Genomic DNA, 21,253 nt, shown 5'->3' on the forward strand with positions numbered 1-21,253 from the left:
ATCGTTCCATTAGTTCTATATTTAAGGGACGCGACCCAGTCGTTCGTTCCATTAGTTCTATATTTAAGGACGCGACCCAGTCGTTCGTTCCATTAGTTCTATATTTAAGGACGCGACCCAGTCGTTCGCTCCATTAGTTCTATATTTAAGGGCGCGACCCAGTCGTTCGTTCCATTAGTTCTATATTTAAGACACGTCGTTTCCATTAGTTCTATAATTAAGGACGCGACCCAGTCGTTCGTTCCATTAGTTCTATATTTAAGGACGCGACCCAGTCGTTCGTTCCATTAGTTCTATATTTAAGACACATCGTTCCATTAGTTCTATTTTTAGGACGCGACCCAGTCGTTCGTTCCATTAGTTCTATATTTAAGGACGCGACCCAGTCGTTCGTTCCATTAGTTCTATAATTAAGGACGCGACCCAGTCGTTCATTCCATTAGTTCTATATTTAAGGACGCGACCCAGTCGTTCATTCCATTAGTTCTATAATTAAGGACGTGACCCAGTCGTTCATTCCATTAGTTCTATATTTAAGGGACGCGACCCAGTCGTTCGTTCCATTAGTTCTATATTTGAGGACACGACCCAGGTGTTCGTTCCATTAGTTCTATATTTAAGGACGCGACCCAGGTGTTCGTTCTATATGTTCCGTGTCGATGCTCGCTGGCATCGTTCTTATCACTGCTTGCTATCTAGCTAGCCAACTAGCTACGAGTAACACAGTCACGACCTCTGCAGCCAGAATAACAGCAAACTAGCTGCACTTGCGTTTGTTTAAGCTGTTTTCTATTGACATTCATTTTGATACATCCATAACAATTTAGCCTGGGTTAGGGTTAGGGTTAGCAATTTAGCCTGGCATAGTGCCTTCTCGTCAGGACACTCGTCGACACTGTTCATTACGGGGAGCTCGCATTGCATATCGCACACTAGGCTAGAAGCTAGCTAAATAGTTTGTTGCTAGCAAACCTGCCAATATGACAACCGCACGGTCTGCATGTGTAGGCGCATATTGCGTCATGATTGCAAGGTGTGCCTGTCACGGATTCTGCCGAGGCTGCTCCTCCTCCTTGCTCGGGCAGGCTTCGGCGTTCGTCGTCCCCGGAGTACTAGCTACTGCCGTTCGATGTTATCGTTCCATTAGTTCTATTTTTAGGACGCGACCCAGTCGTTCGTTCCATTAGTTCTATATTTAAGGACGCGACCCAGTCGTTCGTTCCATTAGTTCTATAATTGAGGACGCGACCCAGTCGTTCGTTCCATTAGTTCTATATTTAAGACACATCGTTCCATTAGTTCTATTTTTAGGACGCGACCCAGTCGTTCGTTCCATTAGTTCTATATTTAAGACACATCGTTCCATTAGTTCTATATTTAAGGACGCGACCCAGTCGTTCGTTCCATTAGTTCTATATTTAAGGACGCGACCCAGTCGTTCGTTCCATTAGTTCTATATTTAAGGACGCGACCCAGTCGTTCGCTCCATTAGTTCTATATTTAAGGACGCGACCCAGTCGTTCGTTCCATTAGTTCTATATTTAAGACACATCGTTCCATTAGTTCTATTTTTAGGACGCGACCCAGTCGTTCGTTCCATTAGTTCTATATTTGGGGGACGCGACCCAGTCGTTCGTTCCATTAGTTCTATATTTAAGGACGCGACCCAGTCGTTCATTCCATTAGTTCTATATTTAAGGACGCGACCCAGTCGTTCGTTCCATTAGTTCTATATTTAAGGACGCGACCCAGTCGTTCGTTCCATTAGTTCTATATTTAAGACACATCGTTCCATTAGTTCTATTTTTAGGACGCGACCCAGTCGTTCATTCCATTAGTTCTATATTTAAGGACGCGACCCAGTCGTTCATTCCATTAGTTCTATATTTAAGGACGCGACCCAGTCGTTCGTTCCATTAGTTCTATATTTAAGGACGCGACCCAGTCGTTCGTTCCATTAGTTCTATATTTAAGACACATCGTTCCATTAGTTCTATAATTAAGGACGCGACCCAGTCGTTCGTTCCATTAGTTCTATATTTAAGGACGCGACCCAGTCGTTCGTTCCATTAGTTCTATATTTAAGACACATCGTTCCATTAGTTCTATTTTTTAGGACGCGACCCAGTCGTTCGTTCCATTAGTTCTATATTTAAGGACGCGACCCAGTCGTTCGTTCCATTAGTTCTATATTTAAGGACGCGACCCAGTCGTTCATTCCATTAGTTCTATATTTAAGGAGCGCGACCCAGTCGTTCGTTCCATTAGTTCTATATTTAAGGACGCGACCCAGTCGTTCGTTCCATTAGTTCTATATTTAAGACACATCGTTCCATTAGTTCTATTTTTAGGACGCGACCCAGTCGTTCATTCCATTAGTTCTATATTTAAGGACGCGACCCAGTCGTTCATTCCATTAGTTCTATATTTAAGGACGCGACCCAGTCGTTCGTTCCATTAGTTCTATATTTAAGGACGCGACCCAGTCGTTCGCTCCATTAGTTCTATAATTAAGGACGCGACCCAGTCGTTCATTCCATTAGTTCTATATTTAAGGACGCGACCCAGTCGTTCATTCCATTAGTTCTATAATTAAGGACGTGACCCAGTCGTTCATTCCATTAGTTCTATATTTAAGGACGCGACCCAGTCGTACGTTCCATTAGTTCTATATTTAAGGACACGACCCAGGTGTTCGTTCCATTAGTTCTATATTTAAGGGACGCGACCCAGGTGTTCGTTCTATATGTTCCGTGTCGATGCTCGCTGGCATCGTTCTTATCACTGCTTGCTATCTAGCTAGCCAACTAGCTACGAGTAACACAGTCACGACCTCTGCAGCCAGAATAACAGCAAACTAGCTGCACTTGCGCTTTGTTTAAGCTGTTTTCTATTGGCATTCATTTTGATACATCCATAACAATTTAGCCTGGGTTAGGGTTAGGGTTAGCAATTTAGCCTGGCATAGTGCCTTCTCGTCAGGACACTCGTCGACACTGTTCATTACGGGGAGCTCGCATTGCATATCGCACACTAGGCTAGAAGCTAGCTAAATAGTTTGTTGCTAGCAAACCTGCCAATATGACAACCGCACGGTCTGCATGTGTAGGCGCATATTGCGTCATGATTGCAAGGTGTCCCTGTCACGGATTCTGCCGAGGCTGCTCCTCCTCCTTGCTCGGGCAGGCTTCGGCGTTCGTCGTCCCCGGAGTACTAGCTACTGCCGTTCGATGTTATCGGTGTTTGTTTAGTTTTGTCTGTATTGTTTACACCTGTTCGTCATTATGTTAATTGTTTCCCTTATAATTACCCCTGTCTCTCATCTGTACTTTGTGTGTGATTGTTTTCCCCTTCACGGTTGTCTATTTTGTTGAGCGGGTTATTTCCTCCCTGCGTGGATCCTTTTCGTATTAAAAGTACGTATCTGAGAGTTCTGTGTCCTGCGCCTGACTTTGCTTACCGCATCTCACAGACAGTCGTGACAGAATCACACACCTTACCATGGAGTCAGCAGGAGCGACGGCACCGACTGGATCACTCGAGGAGCGCGTCCTACAACAGGCAGCGATGCTCTAAAATCTTGGTGCCGCTATGGATAACGTTATGAACACTTTGGGACGATGGGAGAGAGGAGGTTTGCCCACACCTCCTCCAACGATACCACCACCAGCGGCTACTCCTATCGTCTCACATCCGGAGTCCAGTGGGATTCGGCTCTCGTTCCCGAGGGCTTATGATGGCACCGCAGCCGGGTGTCAGGGTTTCCTGCTCCAGGTGGAACTTTACCTGGCAACCATTCACCCGGCACCCTCGGGATACGAGAGCGTGTCCGCCCTCATCTCCTGTCTGTCCGGCAAGGCACTGGAGTGGGCCAACGCCGAGTGGGGAGGGATAGACGCCGCTACTGTGAACTATGCGGAGTTCACCCGCCGCTTCAGGGCAGTGTTCGATCATCCCCGGAGGGGAAGGCGGCGGGTGAGCGTCTATTCCACCTCAGACAGGGGAGGAGGAGCGCGCAGGAATTCGCACTGGACTTCCGGACTCTGGCTGCCAATTCGGGATGGAATGAGAGGGCCCTCATCGACCACTACAGGTGTAGCTTAAGAGAGGACGTTCGTCGAGAGCTGGCCTGCAGGGACACCAACCTAAGCTTCGATCAGCTGGTGGACATGTCGATTCGCTTGGATACCCTGTTGGCTACCCGTGGACGTCCAGCGCTGGGGCCGTCCATTCCATCCCCCAGCACCTCCGAGCCGAGCCCTATGGAGCTCGGGGGTGCTGGTAGTAGGGAGGCCAGGAAGGAGGCTGTCCCCTGCACCAACTGTGGCCGCCGAGGACACACGGCGGTTCGGTGCTGGGGAGGGTCTCCTCGGATTCGAGGCAGCAGGCAGCGCACTGATGAGTCATTCCCGGTGAGTAAGGTCCCAACTCACCCAGAGCTCTCTGCTGTTCATATGTGTATCCAAGTGATGTTTCTAGAAGTTTCTTCTTACTCCCAGCATAAGGCGCTAGTCGATTCAGGCGCAGCTGGGAATTTTATCGATCGCCATTTCTCATATAAGTTAGGGATCCCTATATTACCAGTCGATGTGCCCTTCCCTATCCATGCCCTAGATAGCCGGCCTTTGGGGTCGGGATTGATTAGGGAGGTCACAGCGCCACTGAAGATGAAAACGCAGAAGGGTCATGAGGAGACTATACAGTTGTATTTAATTGACCCTCCTGCGTTTCCAGTGGTGTTGGGACTTCCCTGGTTAATATCTCATGACCCCAACATTTCATGGCAACAGAGGGCTCTCAAGGGATGGTCTGATCAGTGTGTGGGGCGGTGTGTAGGTGTTTCCGTAGGGGCAACGACGGTGGAGAGTCCGAACCAAATGCCCACAATGCACATTCCTCCTGAGTATGCCGATTTGGCAAGCGCCTTCTGTAAGAAGAAGGCGACTCAATTACCACCTCATCGACAGGGGGATTGTGCGATAGACCTCCAGGTTGGCGCGGCGCTCCCTCGCAGCCATGTGTATCCTCTGTCTCAGGAGGAGACGGCTGCTATGGAGACATACGTCGCCGAATCCTTGAGACAGGGATACATACGGCCTTCCACTTCTCCTGCGTCCTCAAGTTTCTTTTTTGTGAAGAAGAAGGATGGGGGTTTACGCACGTAAATTGATTACCGTGGTCTCAATCAGATCACTATTAAATACAGCTATCCTCTCCCTCTGATTGCTAGTATGACGGAGTCATTACACGGGGCGCGCTTCTTCACAAAATTGGATCTCAGGAGCGCTTACAACCTGGTGCGCATTCGGGAGGGAGATGAGTGGAAAACAGCCTTCAGTACCACCTCGGGTCACTATGAGTACCTCGTCATGCCATACGGTCTAATGAATGCTCCTTCAGTCTTCCAATCATTTGTAGACGAGATTTTCCGGGATTTGCATGGACAGGGGGGTAGTGGTGTATATTGATGACATTCTGATATACTCCGCTACACGTACCGAGCATGTGTCCCTGGTACGTCGGGTGCTGGGTAGACTGTTGGAGCATGATCTGTATGTGAAGGCAGAGAAATGTCTGTTTTTCCAGGAGTCCATCTCCTTCCTGGGACACCGGTTGTCTGCGTCAGGGGTGGAGATGGAGATTGACCGCGTTTCAGCCGTGCGTAATTGGCAGACTCCAACTACAGTAAAGGAGGTGCAGCGGTTTTTGGGTTTTGCCAATTACTACCGGAGGTTTATCCGGGGTTTTGGACAGGTAGCGGCTCCCATTACCTCCCTGCTAAAGGGGGGCCCGGTGCGTTTGCAGTGGTCGGCTGAGGCGGACAGGGCGTTTAGACATTTGAAGGACCTGTTCACCTCAGCTCCGGTGCTGGCACATCCGGATCCCTCTTTGGCGTTCCAAGTCGAGGTGGATGCGTCCGAGGCGGGGATCGGTGCTATACTGTCTCAGCGCTCGGGCACGCCTCCAAAACTCCGCCCCTGTGCTTTTTATTCTAAGAAGCTCAGTCCGGCGGAGCGCAATTATGACGTGGGGGACAGGGAGCTGCTAGCTGTGGTCCAGGCCCTGAAGGTGTGGAGACATTGGCTTGAGGGGGCTAACCACCCTTTTCTCATTCTGACTGACCATCGTAACCTGGAGTACATCAGGGCAGCGAAGAGACTGAACCCTCGTGAGGCTAGGTGGTTCATGTTTCTGGCCCGGTTTGTCTTTAAGATCACGTATATCCCCGGGTCACAGAACGTTAAGGCAGACACCCTGTCCCGACGATATGACACAGAGGAGAGGTCCATTGAGCCCACTCCCATACTACCGGAGTCCGTGACCGACTGATTTATTGGGCTCACACGTCACCCCTCCTCTGGTCATCCTGGTATTGGTCGGACGGTGCACTGTCTTAGCGGGAAGTACTGGTGGCCCACCTTAGCTAAGGACGTGAGAGTTTACATTTCTTCCTGCTCGGTGTGCGCCCAGTGTAAGGCGCCTAGACACCTGCCCAGGGGGAAGTTACAACCTCTCCCCGTTCCACAACGGCCGTGGTCTCACCTGTTGGTGGATTTTGTCACGGACCTTCCCCCCTCCCAGGGGAATACCACGATCTTGGTCGTTGTGGATCGGTTTTCTAAGGCCTGCCGTCTCATCCCTATGCCAGGTCTTCCTACAGCCCTACAAACGGCTGAAGCCCTGTTTACTCACGTTTTCCGGAACTACGGGGTGCCTGAGGATATAGTGTCTGATCGGGGTCCCCAGTTCACCTCTAGAGTCTGGAGGGCGTTTATGGAACGTTTGGGGGTCTCGATTAGCCTTACCTCAGGTTTTCACCCTGAGAGTAATGGGCAGGTGGAGAGAGTAAACCAAGATGTGGATAGGTTTCTGAGGTCCTACTGCCAGGACCGGCAGGGGGAGTGGTCGGGGTATATTCCCTGGGCAGAGATAGCCCAAAACTCACTCCGCCACTCCTCCACTAATCTCACTCCTTTCCAGTGTGTGTTGGGCTATCAGCCGGTTATGGCACCCTGGCATCAGAGCCAGATCGAGGCTCCTGCGGTGGATGAATGGTTTCGGCGCTCGGAGGAGACATGGAACGCTGCGCACGTCCATCTGCAGCGGGCCATCAGACGGCAAAAGGCGAGCGCCGATCGCCACCGCAGTGAGGGTCTGGTTTATGCACCGGGAGATCGGGTCTGGCTCTCGACCAGAAACCTGCCCCTTCACCTGCCCTGCCGGAAGCTGGGCCGGCGGTTTGTGGGGCCATTTAAAGTCCTGAGGAGATTGAACGAGGTATGTTATAGGTTACAGCTGCCTGTTAATTATCGCATTAACCCCTCGTTCCATGTGTCTCTCCTCAGGCCGGTGGTAGCTGGTCCACTCCAGGAGAATGAGGTACGAGAGGCCCCTCCGCCCCCACTAGACATCGAAGGGGCTCCGGCGTACTCAGTCTGTTCCATCGTGGATTCGAGGCGTCAGATGGGGGGTCTGCAGTATCTCGTGGAGTGGGAGGGGTACGGTCCGGAGGAACGGTGCTGGGTCCCTAGGAGGGACATCCTAGATCCCTCCCTGTTGACAGAGTTCCACCGGAGTCACCCAACTCGCCCTGCTCCGCGTCCTCCTGGCCAACCCCGAGGCCGGGGTCGGCGCACGGCTGGAGCCGCGCGTCAAGGGGGGGGTACTGTCACGGATTCTGCCGAGGCTGCTCCTCCTCCTTGCTCGGGCAGGCTTCGGCGTTCGTCGTCCCCGGAGTACTAGCTACTGCCGTTCGATGTTATCGGTGTTTGTTTAGTTTTGTCTGTATTGTTTACACCTGTTCGTCATTATGTTAATTGTTTCCCTTATAATTACCCCTGTCTCTCATCTGTACTTTGTGTGTGATTGTTTTCCCCTTCATGGTTGTCTATTTTGTTGAGCGGGTTATTTCCTCCCTGCGTGGAGTTATTTTCTGTGTCCTTTTGGATCCTTTTCGTATTAAAAGTACGTATCCGAGAGTTCTGTGTCCTGCGCCTGACTTCGTTTACCGCATCTCACAGACAGTCGTGACAGTCCCTATATCTTTTCAACTGTCCCGATATCTGGGCGGGACACCTTGCAATCATGACGCAATATGCGCCTACACATGCAGACCCTACTTGCTACAAAGTTAGTGTTCCTAATGTTTTGTACACTCAATGTATATTAACCATTTAACCAGCAGTAACTATAAATACAGGGGTTTAATGAGAGGGAGAGATTCCTTTTATGGCTATTATATGGTCCTACAGTTCTCTTGGAAGGAAAGTGAGTCTAGATTGAGGAATGTAGAACCACATGTTCTGTAGCATGCTCCATTAATGCTCCATTAATTAGAATCTGTAATATTAACTGTGCTTGTTAAAATCTCATTTCAACAATACTGCATATTGTCATGCATTTCACCAGGCTTGGGATAGTGAAGGAGGAGATGCTGACTAACCAAGCATTTGAGGAGAAGCCTCACCCTAACCATAACCCTAACCAGGCTTGAGATAGTGAAGGAGGAGATGCTGACTTACCAAGCATCTGAGGAGAAGCCTCATGCTCCTGAATGATCACATGTCTAGCCCCGGGAGGGATCAGAAACATCTTAAGGAAACCTTTGTACGGTGTGAGACAGTCAGCAGAGGGGAAGAAGAGGAGAGGAGGTGGTTTGGGAAAGAGAGGAGGAGGAGAGGAGGAGGTTTGGGAAAGAGAGGAGGAGGAGAGGAGGAGGTTTGGGAAAGAGAGGAGGAGGAGAGGAGGTGGTTTGGGAAAGAGAGGAGGAGGAGAGGAGGAGGTTTGGGAAAGAGAGGAGGAGGAGAGGAGGAGGTTTGGGAAAGAGAGGAGGAGGAGAGGAGGAGGTTTGGGAAAGAGAGGAGGAGGAGAGGAGGTGGTTTGGGAAAGAGAGGAGGAGGAGAGGAGGAGGTTTGGGAAAGAGAAGGGGAAGAGGCAGCAGTTAGAGAGCAGAACAACAGAGGTAAGCCTGATGCTCTGGCTTTGCTCTACTGAAGCTGGCAGCTTGGAGAATCATCTAGAATCATCTAGACACATATAGATACCTAGAATCATCTAGACATCTAGAATCATTTAGACACATCTAGACACATCTAAAATCATCCAGACACATCTAGAATCATCTAGACACAACTAGACATCTAGACACATCTAGAATAATTTAGACACATCTAGACACCTATAATCTTTTAGACACATATAGACACATCTAGACAAATCTAGAATAATTTAGACACATCTAGACACCTACATTATAATCATTTAGACACATCTAGACATATAGAATCATTTAGACACATCAAAACATTTAGAATCATTTAGACACATCAAAACATTTAGACACATCTACAGAGAGAGAGCTCTATTGAAGCATGGCTGTTCCACTACCATTTAAAACTCAACTAGTTTTACTGAAGGACTTCTTCAAGACTTCATGTAGTACAGGCCTACATTTGAAACTGGGTAGGTGTCCAGTATTGTATATAGCATGTCTCATAATTACATTGATAGTAAAGACACTGAATGATGAGAGTGAATGGGAGAACTTTGAGCCAGGTGTCAATAAGCAGGAAACAGGAAACAGTAAATCCACACTGAAGCAGCAAAGCCGTCTTCTCTACTCCAAGGATGTCTACCACCTCTGCAAACCCATCAAGACTCACCAAGTACATTTCTAGAATCTTCCGTTTCATTCAGATTAACATTGCGAGCTCCTTTAGGCAAGGAAAACGATCCTCTCGTCTTCCCTTCAAACAAAAAAAACAATCAGTTAGCTGTTTTCTGATGCCTTCGTTTCATTGACTTGTTGTTGCAACAATAGCAAAATGATCTTTCCTCTTTGCGTAGCAGGAGATAAAGTATTGGTCTCACTGTCCTGTTTTTCTACTAGTCAAGGTATTAGCCAGGGTTCTAGCCAGGGTTAGTGTCGGAATGGTTTCTGTGTCATGGTGTGCTGTGATGATGTTGTCCAGGCTGAATGGCAGCTGTGGAACATTACAAGTCTCTGGTTCAGCTGTGGAACATTACTAGTCTCTGGTTCAGCTGTGGAACATTACTAGTCTCTGGTTCAGCTGTGGAACATTACTAGTCTCTGGTTCAGCTGTGGAACATTACTAGTCTCTGGTTCAGCTGTGGAACATTACTAGTCTCTGGTTCAGCTGTGGAACATTACTAGTCTCTGGTTCAGCTGTGGAACATTACTAGTCTCTGGTTCAGCTGTGGAACATTACTAGTCTCTGGTTCAGCTGTGGAACATTACTAGTCTCTGGTTCAGCTGTGGAACATTACTAGTCTCTGGTTCAGCTGTGGAACATTACTAGTCTCTGGTTCAGCTGTGGAACATTACTAGTCTCTGGTTCAGCTGTGGAACATTACTAGTCTCTGGTTCAGCTGTGGAACATTACACGTCTCTGGTTCAGCTGTGGAACATTACTAGTCTCTGGTTCAGCTGTGGAACATTACTAGTCTCTGGTTCAGCTGTGGAACATTACTAGTCTCTGGTTCAGCTGTGGAACATTACTAGTCTCTGGTTCAGCTCTGGAACATTACTAGTCTCTGGTTCAGCTGTGGAACATTACTAGTCTCTGGTTCAGCTGTGGAACATTACTAGTCTCTGGTTCAGCTGTGGAACATTACTAGTCTCTGGTTCAGCTGTGGAACATTACTAGTCTCTGGTTCAGCTGTGGAACATTACTAGTCTCTGGTTCAGCTGTGGAACATTACTAGTCTCTGGTTCAGCTGTGGAACATTACTAATCTCTGGTTCAGCTGTGGAACATTACTAGTCTCTGGTTCAGCTGTGGAACATTACTAGTCTCTGGTTCAGCTGTGGAACATTACTAGTCTCTGGTTCAGCTGTGGAACATTACTAGTCTCTGGTTCAGCTGTGGAACATTACTAGTCTCTGGTTCAGCTGTGGAACATTAATAGTCTCTGGTTCAGCTGTGGAACATTACTAGTCTCTGGTTCAGCTGTGGAACATTACTAGTCTCTGGTTCAGCTGTGGAACATTACAAGTCTCTGGTTCAGCTGTGGAACATTACTAGTCTCTGGTTCAGCTGTGGAACATTACTAGTCTCTGGTTCAGCTGTGGAACATTACTAGTCTCTGGTTCAGCTGTGGAACATTACTAATCTCTGGTTCAGCTCTGGAACATTACTAGTCTCTGGTTCAGCTGTGGAACATTACTAGTCTCTGGTTCAGCTGTGGAACATTACTAGTCTCTGGTTCAGCTGTGGAACATTACTAGTCTCTGGTTCAGCTGTGGAACATTACTAGTCTCTGGTTCAGCTGTGGAACATTACTAGTCTCTGGTTCAGCTGTGGAACATTACTAGTCTCTGGTTCAGCTGTGGAACATTACTAGTCTCTGGTTCAGCTGTGGAACATTACTAGTCTCTGGTTCAGCTGTGGAACATTACTAGTCTCTGGTTCAGCTGTGGAACATTACTAGTCTCTGGTTCAGCTGTGGAACATTACTAATCTCTGGTTCAGCTGTGGAACATTACTAGTCTCTGGTTCAGCTGTGGAACATTACTAGTCTCTGGTTCAGCTGTGGAACATTACTAGTCTCTGGTTCAGCTATGGAACATTACTAGTCTCTGGTTCAGCTGTGGAACATTACTAGTCTCTGGTTCAGCTGTGGAACATTACAAGTCTCTGGTTCAGCTGTGGAACATTACTAGTCTCTGGTTCAGCTGTGGAACATTACTAGTCTCTGGTTCAGCTGTGGAACATTACTAGTCTCTGGTTCAGCTGTGGAACATTACTAGTCTCTGGTTCAGCTCTGGAACATTACTAGACTCTGGTTCAGCTGTGGAACATTACTAGTCTCTGGTTCAGCTGTGGAACATTACTAGTCTCTGGTTCAGCTGTGGAACATTACTAGTCTCTGGTTCAGCTGTGGAACATTACTAGTCTCTGGTTCAGCTGTGGAACATTACTAGTCTCTGGTTCAGCTGTGGAACATTACTAGTCTCTGGTTCAGCTGTGGAACATTACTAGTCTCTGGTTCAGCTGTGGAACATTACTAGTCTCTGGTTCAGCTGTGGAACATTACTAGTCTCTGGTTCAGCTGTGGAACATTACTAGGTGTGTAATGCTGTTAGTGTGGATCTCTCTCTCTCTCTCTCTCACTCACTCACTCACTCACTGCTCCGCTATGACAAGACAACTGACATTTACTCCTGAGGTGCTGACCTGTTGCAACCTCTACAACCACTATGATTATTATTTGACCCTGCTGGTCATCTATGAACATTTGAACATCTTGAAGAACAATCTGGCCTTAATGGCCATGTACTCTTATAATCTCCACCCAGCACAGCCAGAAGAGGACTGGCCACCCCTCAGAGCCTGGTTCCTCTCTACCCGGCACAGCCAGAAGAGGACTGGCCACCCCTCAGAGCCTGGTTCCTCTCTAGGTTTCTTCCTAGGTTCCTGCCTTTCTAGGGAGTTTTTCCTAGCCACCGTGCTTCTACATCCGCATTGCTTGCTGTTGGGGTTTTAGGCTGGGTTTCTGTATAGCACTTTGTGACATCTGCTGATGTAAAAAGGGCTTTATAAATACATTTGATTGATCATATTGATTGATTGATTGATTGAGGTGGCAGTGGCCATCATATGATGTCTGTATGTGTGTCTGCTGTACATTACAGAGATGAAATCTGTCACCAAGCAATCAGACTCCTGGGAGTGGCCAATATTCCCTCTATGGTTGGCAGACCTGTCTCACCATGAGCTATTGCTCAGAAGCAGGACAATATACAGATGTAGGATCTTAATTTGATCAACCTGTTGCAGGATAACTTTCATGCAATGCAGGACATTTAAAACGTGTAATGTATTTGAGGTTTAAAAAGCCTTCTGACATTTCTAATTTCCACTCTGAAATTTCAGACTTGTTTTCTCTTAAGAAAAATGTATCAACCCCCACAAAAATGTCAATTAATTATAATCCACATAATAATTCAAATTTCCTGTTGCTGCAGGATAATTTTCCTGCTGTAGCAAACTGGCTCAAATTAAGATCTTATATCTATATCAGTTCTACTGAGTGAAAAGCAGTAGTTCTGTCATAATTCACTGGTGTTGATAGTTTCTAGGTTATCTGATCTGTAAAGCCTGATTTATACAATTAGCTACCTAAATTGGTGATCCTGGGTATTTTAGATATTTTAGTATGTAAAATACACAGACATCTACAGATTTCGCAATTCTAAACTTGACGTAATTGCGTTATTGCCTTGCGTACGTAGGTAAGGTATAAATTAGGCTTAAGTCTGATCAGTCAGGCATCACAGTATGGGCTAGGGGTCTAGGGTGTAGGGGCTAGGGGCTAGGGAGTAGGGGCTAGGGGTCTAGGGTGTAGGGGCTAGGGGACTAGGGAGTAGGGGCTAGGGGACTAGGGAGTAGGGGCTAGGGGACTAGGGAGTAGGGGCTAGGGGACTAGGGAGTAGGGGCTAGGGGACTAGGGAGTAGGGGACTAGGGAGTAGGGGCTAGGGGTCTAGGGTGTAGGGGCTAGGGGTCTAGGGTGTAGGGGCTAGGGGACTAGGGAGTAGGGGCTAGGGGACTAGGGAGTAGGGGCCTAGGGAGTAGGGGCTAGGGGCCTAGGGAGTAGGGGCTAGGGGACTAGGGAGTAGGGGCTAGGGGACTAGGGAGTAGGGGCTAGGGGACTAGGGTGTAGGGGCTAGGGGACTAGGGAGTAGGGGCTGGGGGACTAGGGAGTAGGGGCTAGGGGACTAGGGAGTAGGGGCTAGGGGACTAGGGAGTAGGGGCTAGGGGACTAGGGAGTAGGGGCTAGGGGACTAGGGAGTAGGGGCTAGGGGACTAGGGAGTAGGGGCTAGGGGACTAGGGAGTAGGGGACTAGGGAGTAGGGGCTAGGGGACTAGGGAGTAGGGGCTAGGGGACTAGGGAGTAGGGGCTAGGGGACTAGGGGGTAGGGGCTAGGGGACTAGGGTGTAGGGGCTAGGGGACTAGGGTGTAGGGGCTAGGGGACTAGGGTGTAGGGGGCTAGGGGACTAGGGGTGTAGGGGCTGGGGACTAGGGGTGTAGGGCTAGGGGACTAGGGTGTAGGGGCTAGGGGACTAGGGTGTAGGGGCTAGGGGACTAGGGTGTAGGGGCTAGGGGACTAGGGTGTAGGGGCTAGGGGACTAGGGTGTAGGGGCTAGGGGACTAGGGTGTAGGGGCTAGGGGACTAGGGTGTAGGGGCTAGGGGACTAGGGTGTAGGGGCTAGGGGACTAGGGTGTAGGGGCTAGGGGACTAGGGAGGGAGCACAGTAAGGTCTGGAACATGGGATACTTGCAGGTTGTGTTTTCCAAGAAAGGGATTTCTTTTTGGCATCTCTTGCTTAACTGTTTTCCTGTTAAAAAAGGTGAGTGGTTTAGTGACAACAGACAGTTAGAGGAAAGGGTTACCAAAGAGCAGGAAGAGGAGGGGCAACAGTCCTCCTGGAGAAATACACTAATGCTGGGTTTTGTTCCTGCCCTGCTCTAACAAACCTGATTCTACTAATCAGCTGTTCATCAGGAACTTGATGTGTTAGTGAAGGGTTGGAGCAAAGCCCTGCAGTAGGTCTCACCAACATCATCATCACCATCATCATCAAAACCATCATCACCATCACCACCACCACCACCATCCCCACCACCATTACCATCATCCCCACCATCATCATCCCCACCACCATCACCATCATCCCCACCATCATCCCCACCATCATCATCCCCACCATCATCACCACCACCACCATCACCATCATCCCCACCACCATCACCATCATCCCCACCACCATCACCACCATCACCATCACCATCATCCCCACCACCATCACCATCACCACCATCACCATCATCCCCACCACCATCACCACCACCACCATCATCCCTACCATCATCACCATCATCATCATCCCCACCACCATCACCACCATCACCATCATCCCCACCATCATCATCCCCACCATCATCACCACCACCACCATCACCATCATCCCCACCACCATCACCATCATCCCCACCACCATCACCATCATCATCATCCCCACCACCATCACCACCATCACCATCACCATCATCCCCACCACCATCACCATCATCCCCACCACCATCACCACCATCACCATCACCATCATCCCCACCACCATCACCATCACCACCATCATCCCCACCACCATCACCACCACCACCATCATCCCTACCATCATCACCAACATCATCACCACATCCTCCTCTGTCTCTCAGCAGGTACATACTGTAGCTGCCAGCTGTACACTGGCCTACAAATATGATACATTCTCACTGGATCAACAGTCCTGCTTACTGTGTGTGTGTGACAGAGAGACAGAGACAGAGCCAGAGAGACAGAGATACGGAGATAGAGAGAAAGAGACAGAGAGACATAGAAAGAGAGAGACAGAGAGACAGACAGACAGATAGACAGACAGACAGACAGAGAGACAGAGACAGGTACAGATCCAGGGACAGAGAGACAAAGAGGGAGACAGACAGACAGAGAGAGAGACAGTCTTCAATATTTTATTACAATGTTTATTGTATACATTGTTGCTTTGGCAAAATTGACTCAATGTTTTTCATGCCAATAAAGCAGCTTGAATTTGAATTTGACAGAGAGGGAGACAGACAGACGGAGACAGAGAGAGAGAGACAGACAGAGAGCGAGAGAGAGACAGATCCAGAGACAGTTCATTTTTTATTGTTTATTTCACTTTTGTTTATTATCTATTTTACTTGCTTTGGCAATGTAAACATATGTTTCCCATGTCAATAAAGCCCCTTGAATGGAACTGAAATGACAGAGCGACAGAGACAGAGACAGAGACAGAGACAGATCCAGAGACAGAGAGACAGAGAGACAGAGAGAGAGAGAGAGAGAGAGAGAGAGAGAGAGAGAGAGAGAGAGAGAGAGAGAGAGAGAGAGAGAGAGAGAGAGAGAGAGAGAGAGAGAGAGAGAGAGAGAGAGACCACCTTACTGGTATCAATATCCCATACTACCTACTGCCATTGTGCTGGGAATGGTGCAGGATGGCTGCTTGTCTTTGGAACATTCTCTGCACATTTAAGGAACTTCACAAAATATAAGTTATTTTCTGTTCGTTATTCTCTTTCTAAAAGTTCAAACATGGTTACTTTTAATTTCAATGTTGTTAATGTTCTAGGAACGTTCTCCAACTGACATAGGGAATGTTCTCAAATAGTTCAGATCACGTTAAGAAACAATGTTCTTCTGTGGGAATTTCAGTTCTTCAGCATAACGTTTTCTACAGATTTACTCATGGTTCTATTTAAAGTCATGTTCTCAGTACGTTCAGAGAACTTTAAGAAACAATTTTATTTTGTGGGAATTTCTGAAAACTTTAGTAACGTTCAGAGAACATTCTAAGAATGTTATTTAAAAACATTCATTCTGTTCTCAGAATATTAAGAAAACTTTCTATAAAAACCACAAGAAAACTTTTGTAACATACAGAGAACGTTCTCAGAATTTTATAAAAAAAACAAATATTCCGTTCTCAGCGTCAACAAATCTCACTGTATCCTCTATCTTGTTAAGTGTGTCTGATCTGAATGAGTGCTTGTTTCCTTGGAAATAGGGTCTGTTTGAATAGACTAAAATTAACAGCTTTATATGAGTCTAAAACACAAGGCATGCTAGCTCTATCCTGGTGGTGCAGTGGTCTAATTCTGTGGATAGACAACAGAAGATCATAGGTCCGAATGTCACTGACACCATGTCACAATAAAACATGGATATGTTTGCATGATTAATGCCTATGCAAATTAATTTCCATGTATCCTATTTGTGCTTGGAGCTCAAAATAGTTAACCCAAACTAAGCTAGCAGTGTTATTAAAAGTCTTATTGAAGCATTCAGTGAAAGTTAAGGAAGTTATTCAAAAACCTCCAAATAACCTTTTAATTTTGTTCAAAACATTCACACGTTTAGAGAATGTTCTCAGAACGTTATTTAATTACCATCAAATAACCTATAATTTCAGTTCCCAGAACGTTAATAATACCTCCCAGGAAAACTTTCAGGGTACCATAGTAAAACGTTCTCAGAACCTCCCTGCAACTTCAAAATGAACTTTCCCAGAACAGGTGTGAAATTACCACTTCCGTTCTCAGAACGTTAAAAAACGTTCAGTTTCACCGGTCAGGAAACGTATGGCTTCATTTCCAGAACCAATGGAAAACCAAAAATCTACAGTACCAGTCAAAAGTTTGGACACACCTATTAATTCCAGGGTTTTTCTTTATTTTTACAATTTTCTACAGTCGTGGTCAAAAGTTTTGAGAATGACACAAGTATTGGTCTTCACAAAGTTCGCTGCTTCAGTGTTATGAGATATTTTTGTCAGTATAATTACAAGCATTCCATAAGTGTCAAAGGCTTTTATTGACAATTACATTAAGTAAGAGTCAATATTTGCAGTGTTGACCCTTCTTTTTCAAGACCTCTGCAATCCGCCCTGGCATGCTGTCAATTAACTTCTGAGCCACATCCTGACTGATGGCAGCCCATTCTTGCATAATCAATGCTTGGAGTTTTACAGAACCTTTTGCAGAATATTAGTCTGTCCCTGATGTTTTTCCTGGAGAGAAGTGGCTTCCTCGCTGCCCTTCTTGACACCAGGCCATCCTCCAAAAGTCTTTGCCTCACTGTGCGTGCAGATGCACTCACACCTGCCTGCTGCCATTCCTGAGCAAGCTCTGCACTGGTGGTGCCCGATCCCGCAGCTGAATCAACTTTAGGAGATAGTCCTGGTGCTTGCTGGACTTTCTTGGGCGCCCTGAAGCCTTCTTCACAACAATTGAACCTCTTTCCTTGAAGTTCTTGATGATCCAATAAATGGTTGATTTAGGTGCAATCTTACTAGCAGCAATATCCTTGCCTGTGAAGCCCTTTTTGTGCAAAGCAATGATGACGGCACGTGTTTCCTTGCAGGTAACCATGGTTAACAGAGGAAGAACAATGATTTCAAGCACCACTCTCCTTTTAAAGCTTCCAGTCTGTTATTCTAACTCATCTCCAGCCTTGTCCTCGTCAACACTCTCACCTGTGTTAACGAGAGAATCACTGACATGATGTCAGCTGGTCCTTTTGTGGCAGGGCTGTGGAAATGTTTTTTGGGGATTAAGTTCATTTTCATGGCAAAGAGGGACTTTGCAATTAATTGCAATTCATCTGATCACTAATTCTGGAGTATATGTAAATTGCCATCATAAAAACTGAGGCAGCAGACATTGTGAAATTGTACATTGTAGAATAATAGTGAAGACATCAAAACAATGAAATAACACATATGGAATCATGTAGTAACCAAAAAAGTGTTAAACAAATCAAAATATATGTTACATTTGAAATTCTTCAAAGTAGCCACCCTTTGCCTTGATAAAAGCTTTTCACACTTGGCATTCTCTCAACCAGCTTCATGAGGTAGTCACCTGGAATGCATTTCAATTAACAGGTCTGCCCTGTTAAAAGTTAATTTGTGGAATTTATTTCCTTCTTAATGCGTTTGAGCCAATCAATTGTGTTGTGACAAGGTAGGGGGGTATACAGAAGATAGCCCTATTTGGTAAAATACATTTACATTATAGTCATTTAGCAGACGCTCTTATCCAGATCGACTTACAGTTAGTGAGTGCATACATAATTTTTTGTATTTTTCATACTGGCCCCCCGTGGGAATCAAACCCACAACCCTGGCGTTGCAAACGCCATGCTCTACCAACTGAGCTACATCCCTGCCGGCCATTCCCTCCCCTACCCTGGACGACGCTGGGCCAATTGTGCGCCGCCCCATGGGTCTCCCGGTCGCGGCCGGCTACGACAGAGCCTGGATTCTAACCAGGATCTCTAGTGGCACAGCTAGCACTGCGATGCAGTGCCTTAGACCACTGTAGGCCAGGCTGGGTCTCCTATCTATCAGACTTCCTGTAGGCCAGGCTGTAGTGTTTTCTCTATACAGTAGAATATAAATGGTGTCTGTAGTGTTTCCTCTATACAGTATAATATAAATAGTGTTTGTTTTCTCTATACAGTATAATATATATAGATTCTGTAGTGTTTTCTCTTTACAGTATAATATAAATGGTGTCTGTAGTGTTTCCTCTATACAGTAGAATATAAATGGTGTCTTTAGTGTTTCCTCTATACAGTAGAATATAAATGGTGTCTGTAGTGTTTCCTCTATACAGTAGAATATAAATGGTGTCTGTAGTGTTTCCTCTATACAGTAGAATATAAATGGTGTCTGTAGTGTTTCCTCTGTACAGTAGAATATAAATGGTGTCTGTAGTGTTTCCTCTATACAGTAGAATATAAATGGTGTCTGTAGTGTTTCTTCTATACAGTAGAATATAAATGGTGTCTGTAGTGTTTCCTCTATACAGTAGAATATAAATGGTGTCTGTAGTGTTTCCTCTATACAGTAGAATATAAATGGTGTCTGTAGTGTTTTCTCTATACAGTAGAATATAAATGGTGTCTGTAGTGTTTCCTCTATACAGTAGAATATAAATGGTGTCTGTAGTGTTTCCTCTATACAGTAGAATATAAATGGTGTCTGTAGTGTTTCCTCTATACAGTAGAATATAAATGGTGTCTGTAGTGTTTTCTCTATACAGTAGAATATAAATGGTGTCTGTAGTGTTTCCTCTATACAGTAGAATATAAATGGTGTCTGTAGTGTTTCCTCTATACAGTAGAATATAAATGGTGTCTGTAGTGTTTTCTCTATACAGTAGAATATAAATGGTGTCTGTAGTGTTTCCTCTATACAGTAGAATATAAATGGTGTCTGTAGTGTTTCCTCTATACACTAAATAATATAATATGCCATTTAGCAGACGCTTTTATCCAAAGCGACTTACAGTCATGCATGCATACATTATTTTTTTGTGTATGGGTGGTCCCGGGGATCGAACCCACTACCTTCGCGTTACAAGCGCCGTGCTCTACCAGCTGAGCTACTGAGGACCAATATAAATGGTGTCTGTAGTGTTTCCTCTATACAGTAGAATATAAATGGTGTCTGTAGTGTTTCCTCTATACAGTAGAATATAAATGGTGTCTGTAGTGTTTCCTCTATACAGTAGAATATAAATGCTGTCTGTAGTGTTTCCTCTATACAGTAGAATATAAATAGTGTTTGTAGTGTTTCCTCTATACAGTAGAATATAAATGGTGTCTGTAGTGTTTTCTTTGTACAGTAGAATATAAATGGTGTCTGTGGTGTTTTCTCTATACAGTAGAATATAAATGGTGTCTGTAGTGTTTTCTTTGTATAGTAGAATATAAATGGTGATGTTTTCTCTGTACAGTAGAATATAAATGGTGTCTGTAGTGTTTTCTCTATACAGTAGAATATAAATGGTGTCTGTAGTGTTTCCTCTATACAGTAGAATATAAATGGTGTCTGTAGTGTTTCCTCTATACAGTAGAATATAAATGGTGTTTGTAGTGTTTCCTCTATACAGTAGAATATAAATGGTGTCTGTAGTGTTTTCTTTGTACAGTAGAATATAAATGGTGTCTGTGGTGTTTTCTCTATACAGTAGAATATAAATGGTGTCTGTAGTGTTTCCTCTATACAGTAGAATATAAATGGTGTCTGTAGTGTTTTCTTTGTACAGTATAATATAAATGGTGTCTGTAGTGTTTTCTTTGTACAGTAGAATATAAATGGTGTCTGTGGTGTTTTCTCTATACAGTAGAATATAAATGGTGTCTGTAGTGTTTTCTTTGTACAGTAGAATATAAATGGTGTCTGTGGTGTTTTCTCTATACAGTAGAATATAAATGGTGTCTGTAGTGTTTTCTTTGTATAGTAGAATATAAATGGTGATGTTTTCTCTGTACAGTAGAATATAAATGGTGTCTGTAGTGTTTTCTCTATACAGTAGAATATAAATGGTGTCTGTAGTGTTTCCTCTATACAGTAGAATATAAATGGTGTCTGTAGTGTTTCCTCTATACAGTAGAATATAAATGGTGTTTGTAGTGTTTCCTCTATACAGTAGAATATAAATGGTGTCTGTAGTGTTTTCTTTGTACAGTAGAATATAAATGGTGTCTGTGGTGTTTTCTCTATACAGTAGAATATAAATGGTGTCTGTAGTGTTTTCTTTGTACAGTAGAATATAAATGGTGTCTGTAGTGTTTCCTCTATACAGTAGAATATAAATGGTGTCTGTAGTGTTTTCTTTGTACAGTAGAATATAAATGGTG

The 21,253-nt window shown here is 45.7% G+C and overlaps 1 protein-coding gene across 1 annotated transcript in view; it reads right to left on the reverse strand.

The window, feature by feature from the left end:
* The window catches only part of adamts3 (ADAM metallopeptidase with thrombospondin type 1 motif, 3), a 384,520-nt gene that overhangs the window by 109,636 nt on the left and 253,631 nt on the right, over window positions 1-21,253 (reverse strand). Inside the window, exons 16-17 of the mRNA XM_041869483.2 lie at window positions 9,663-9,746; window positions 8,523-8,603 (exon numbers count right to left, since the gene is read on the reverse strand). Coding sequence (XP_041725417.2) covers window positions 8,523-8,603; window positions 9,663-9,746 — 165 coding nt within the window. The remainder of the gene's footprint in view (window positions 1-8,522; window positions 8,604-9,662; window positions 9,747-21,253) is intronic.

Source organism: Coregonus clupeaformis, unplaced genomic scaffold (genome assembly GCF_020615455.1).
Source record: "Coregonus clupeaformis isolate EN_2021a unplaced genomic scaffold, ASM2061545v1 scaf0250, whole genome shotgun sequence".
Lineage (NCBI taxonomy): Eukaryota > Metazoa > Chordata > Actinopteri > Salmoniformes > Salmonidae > Coregonus > Coregonus clupeaformis.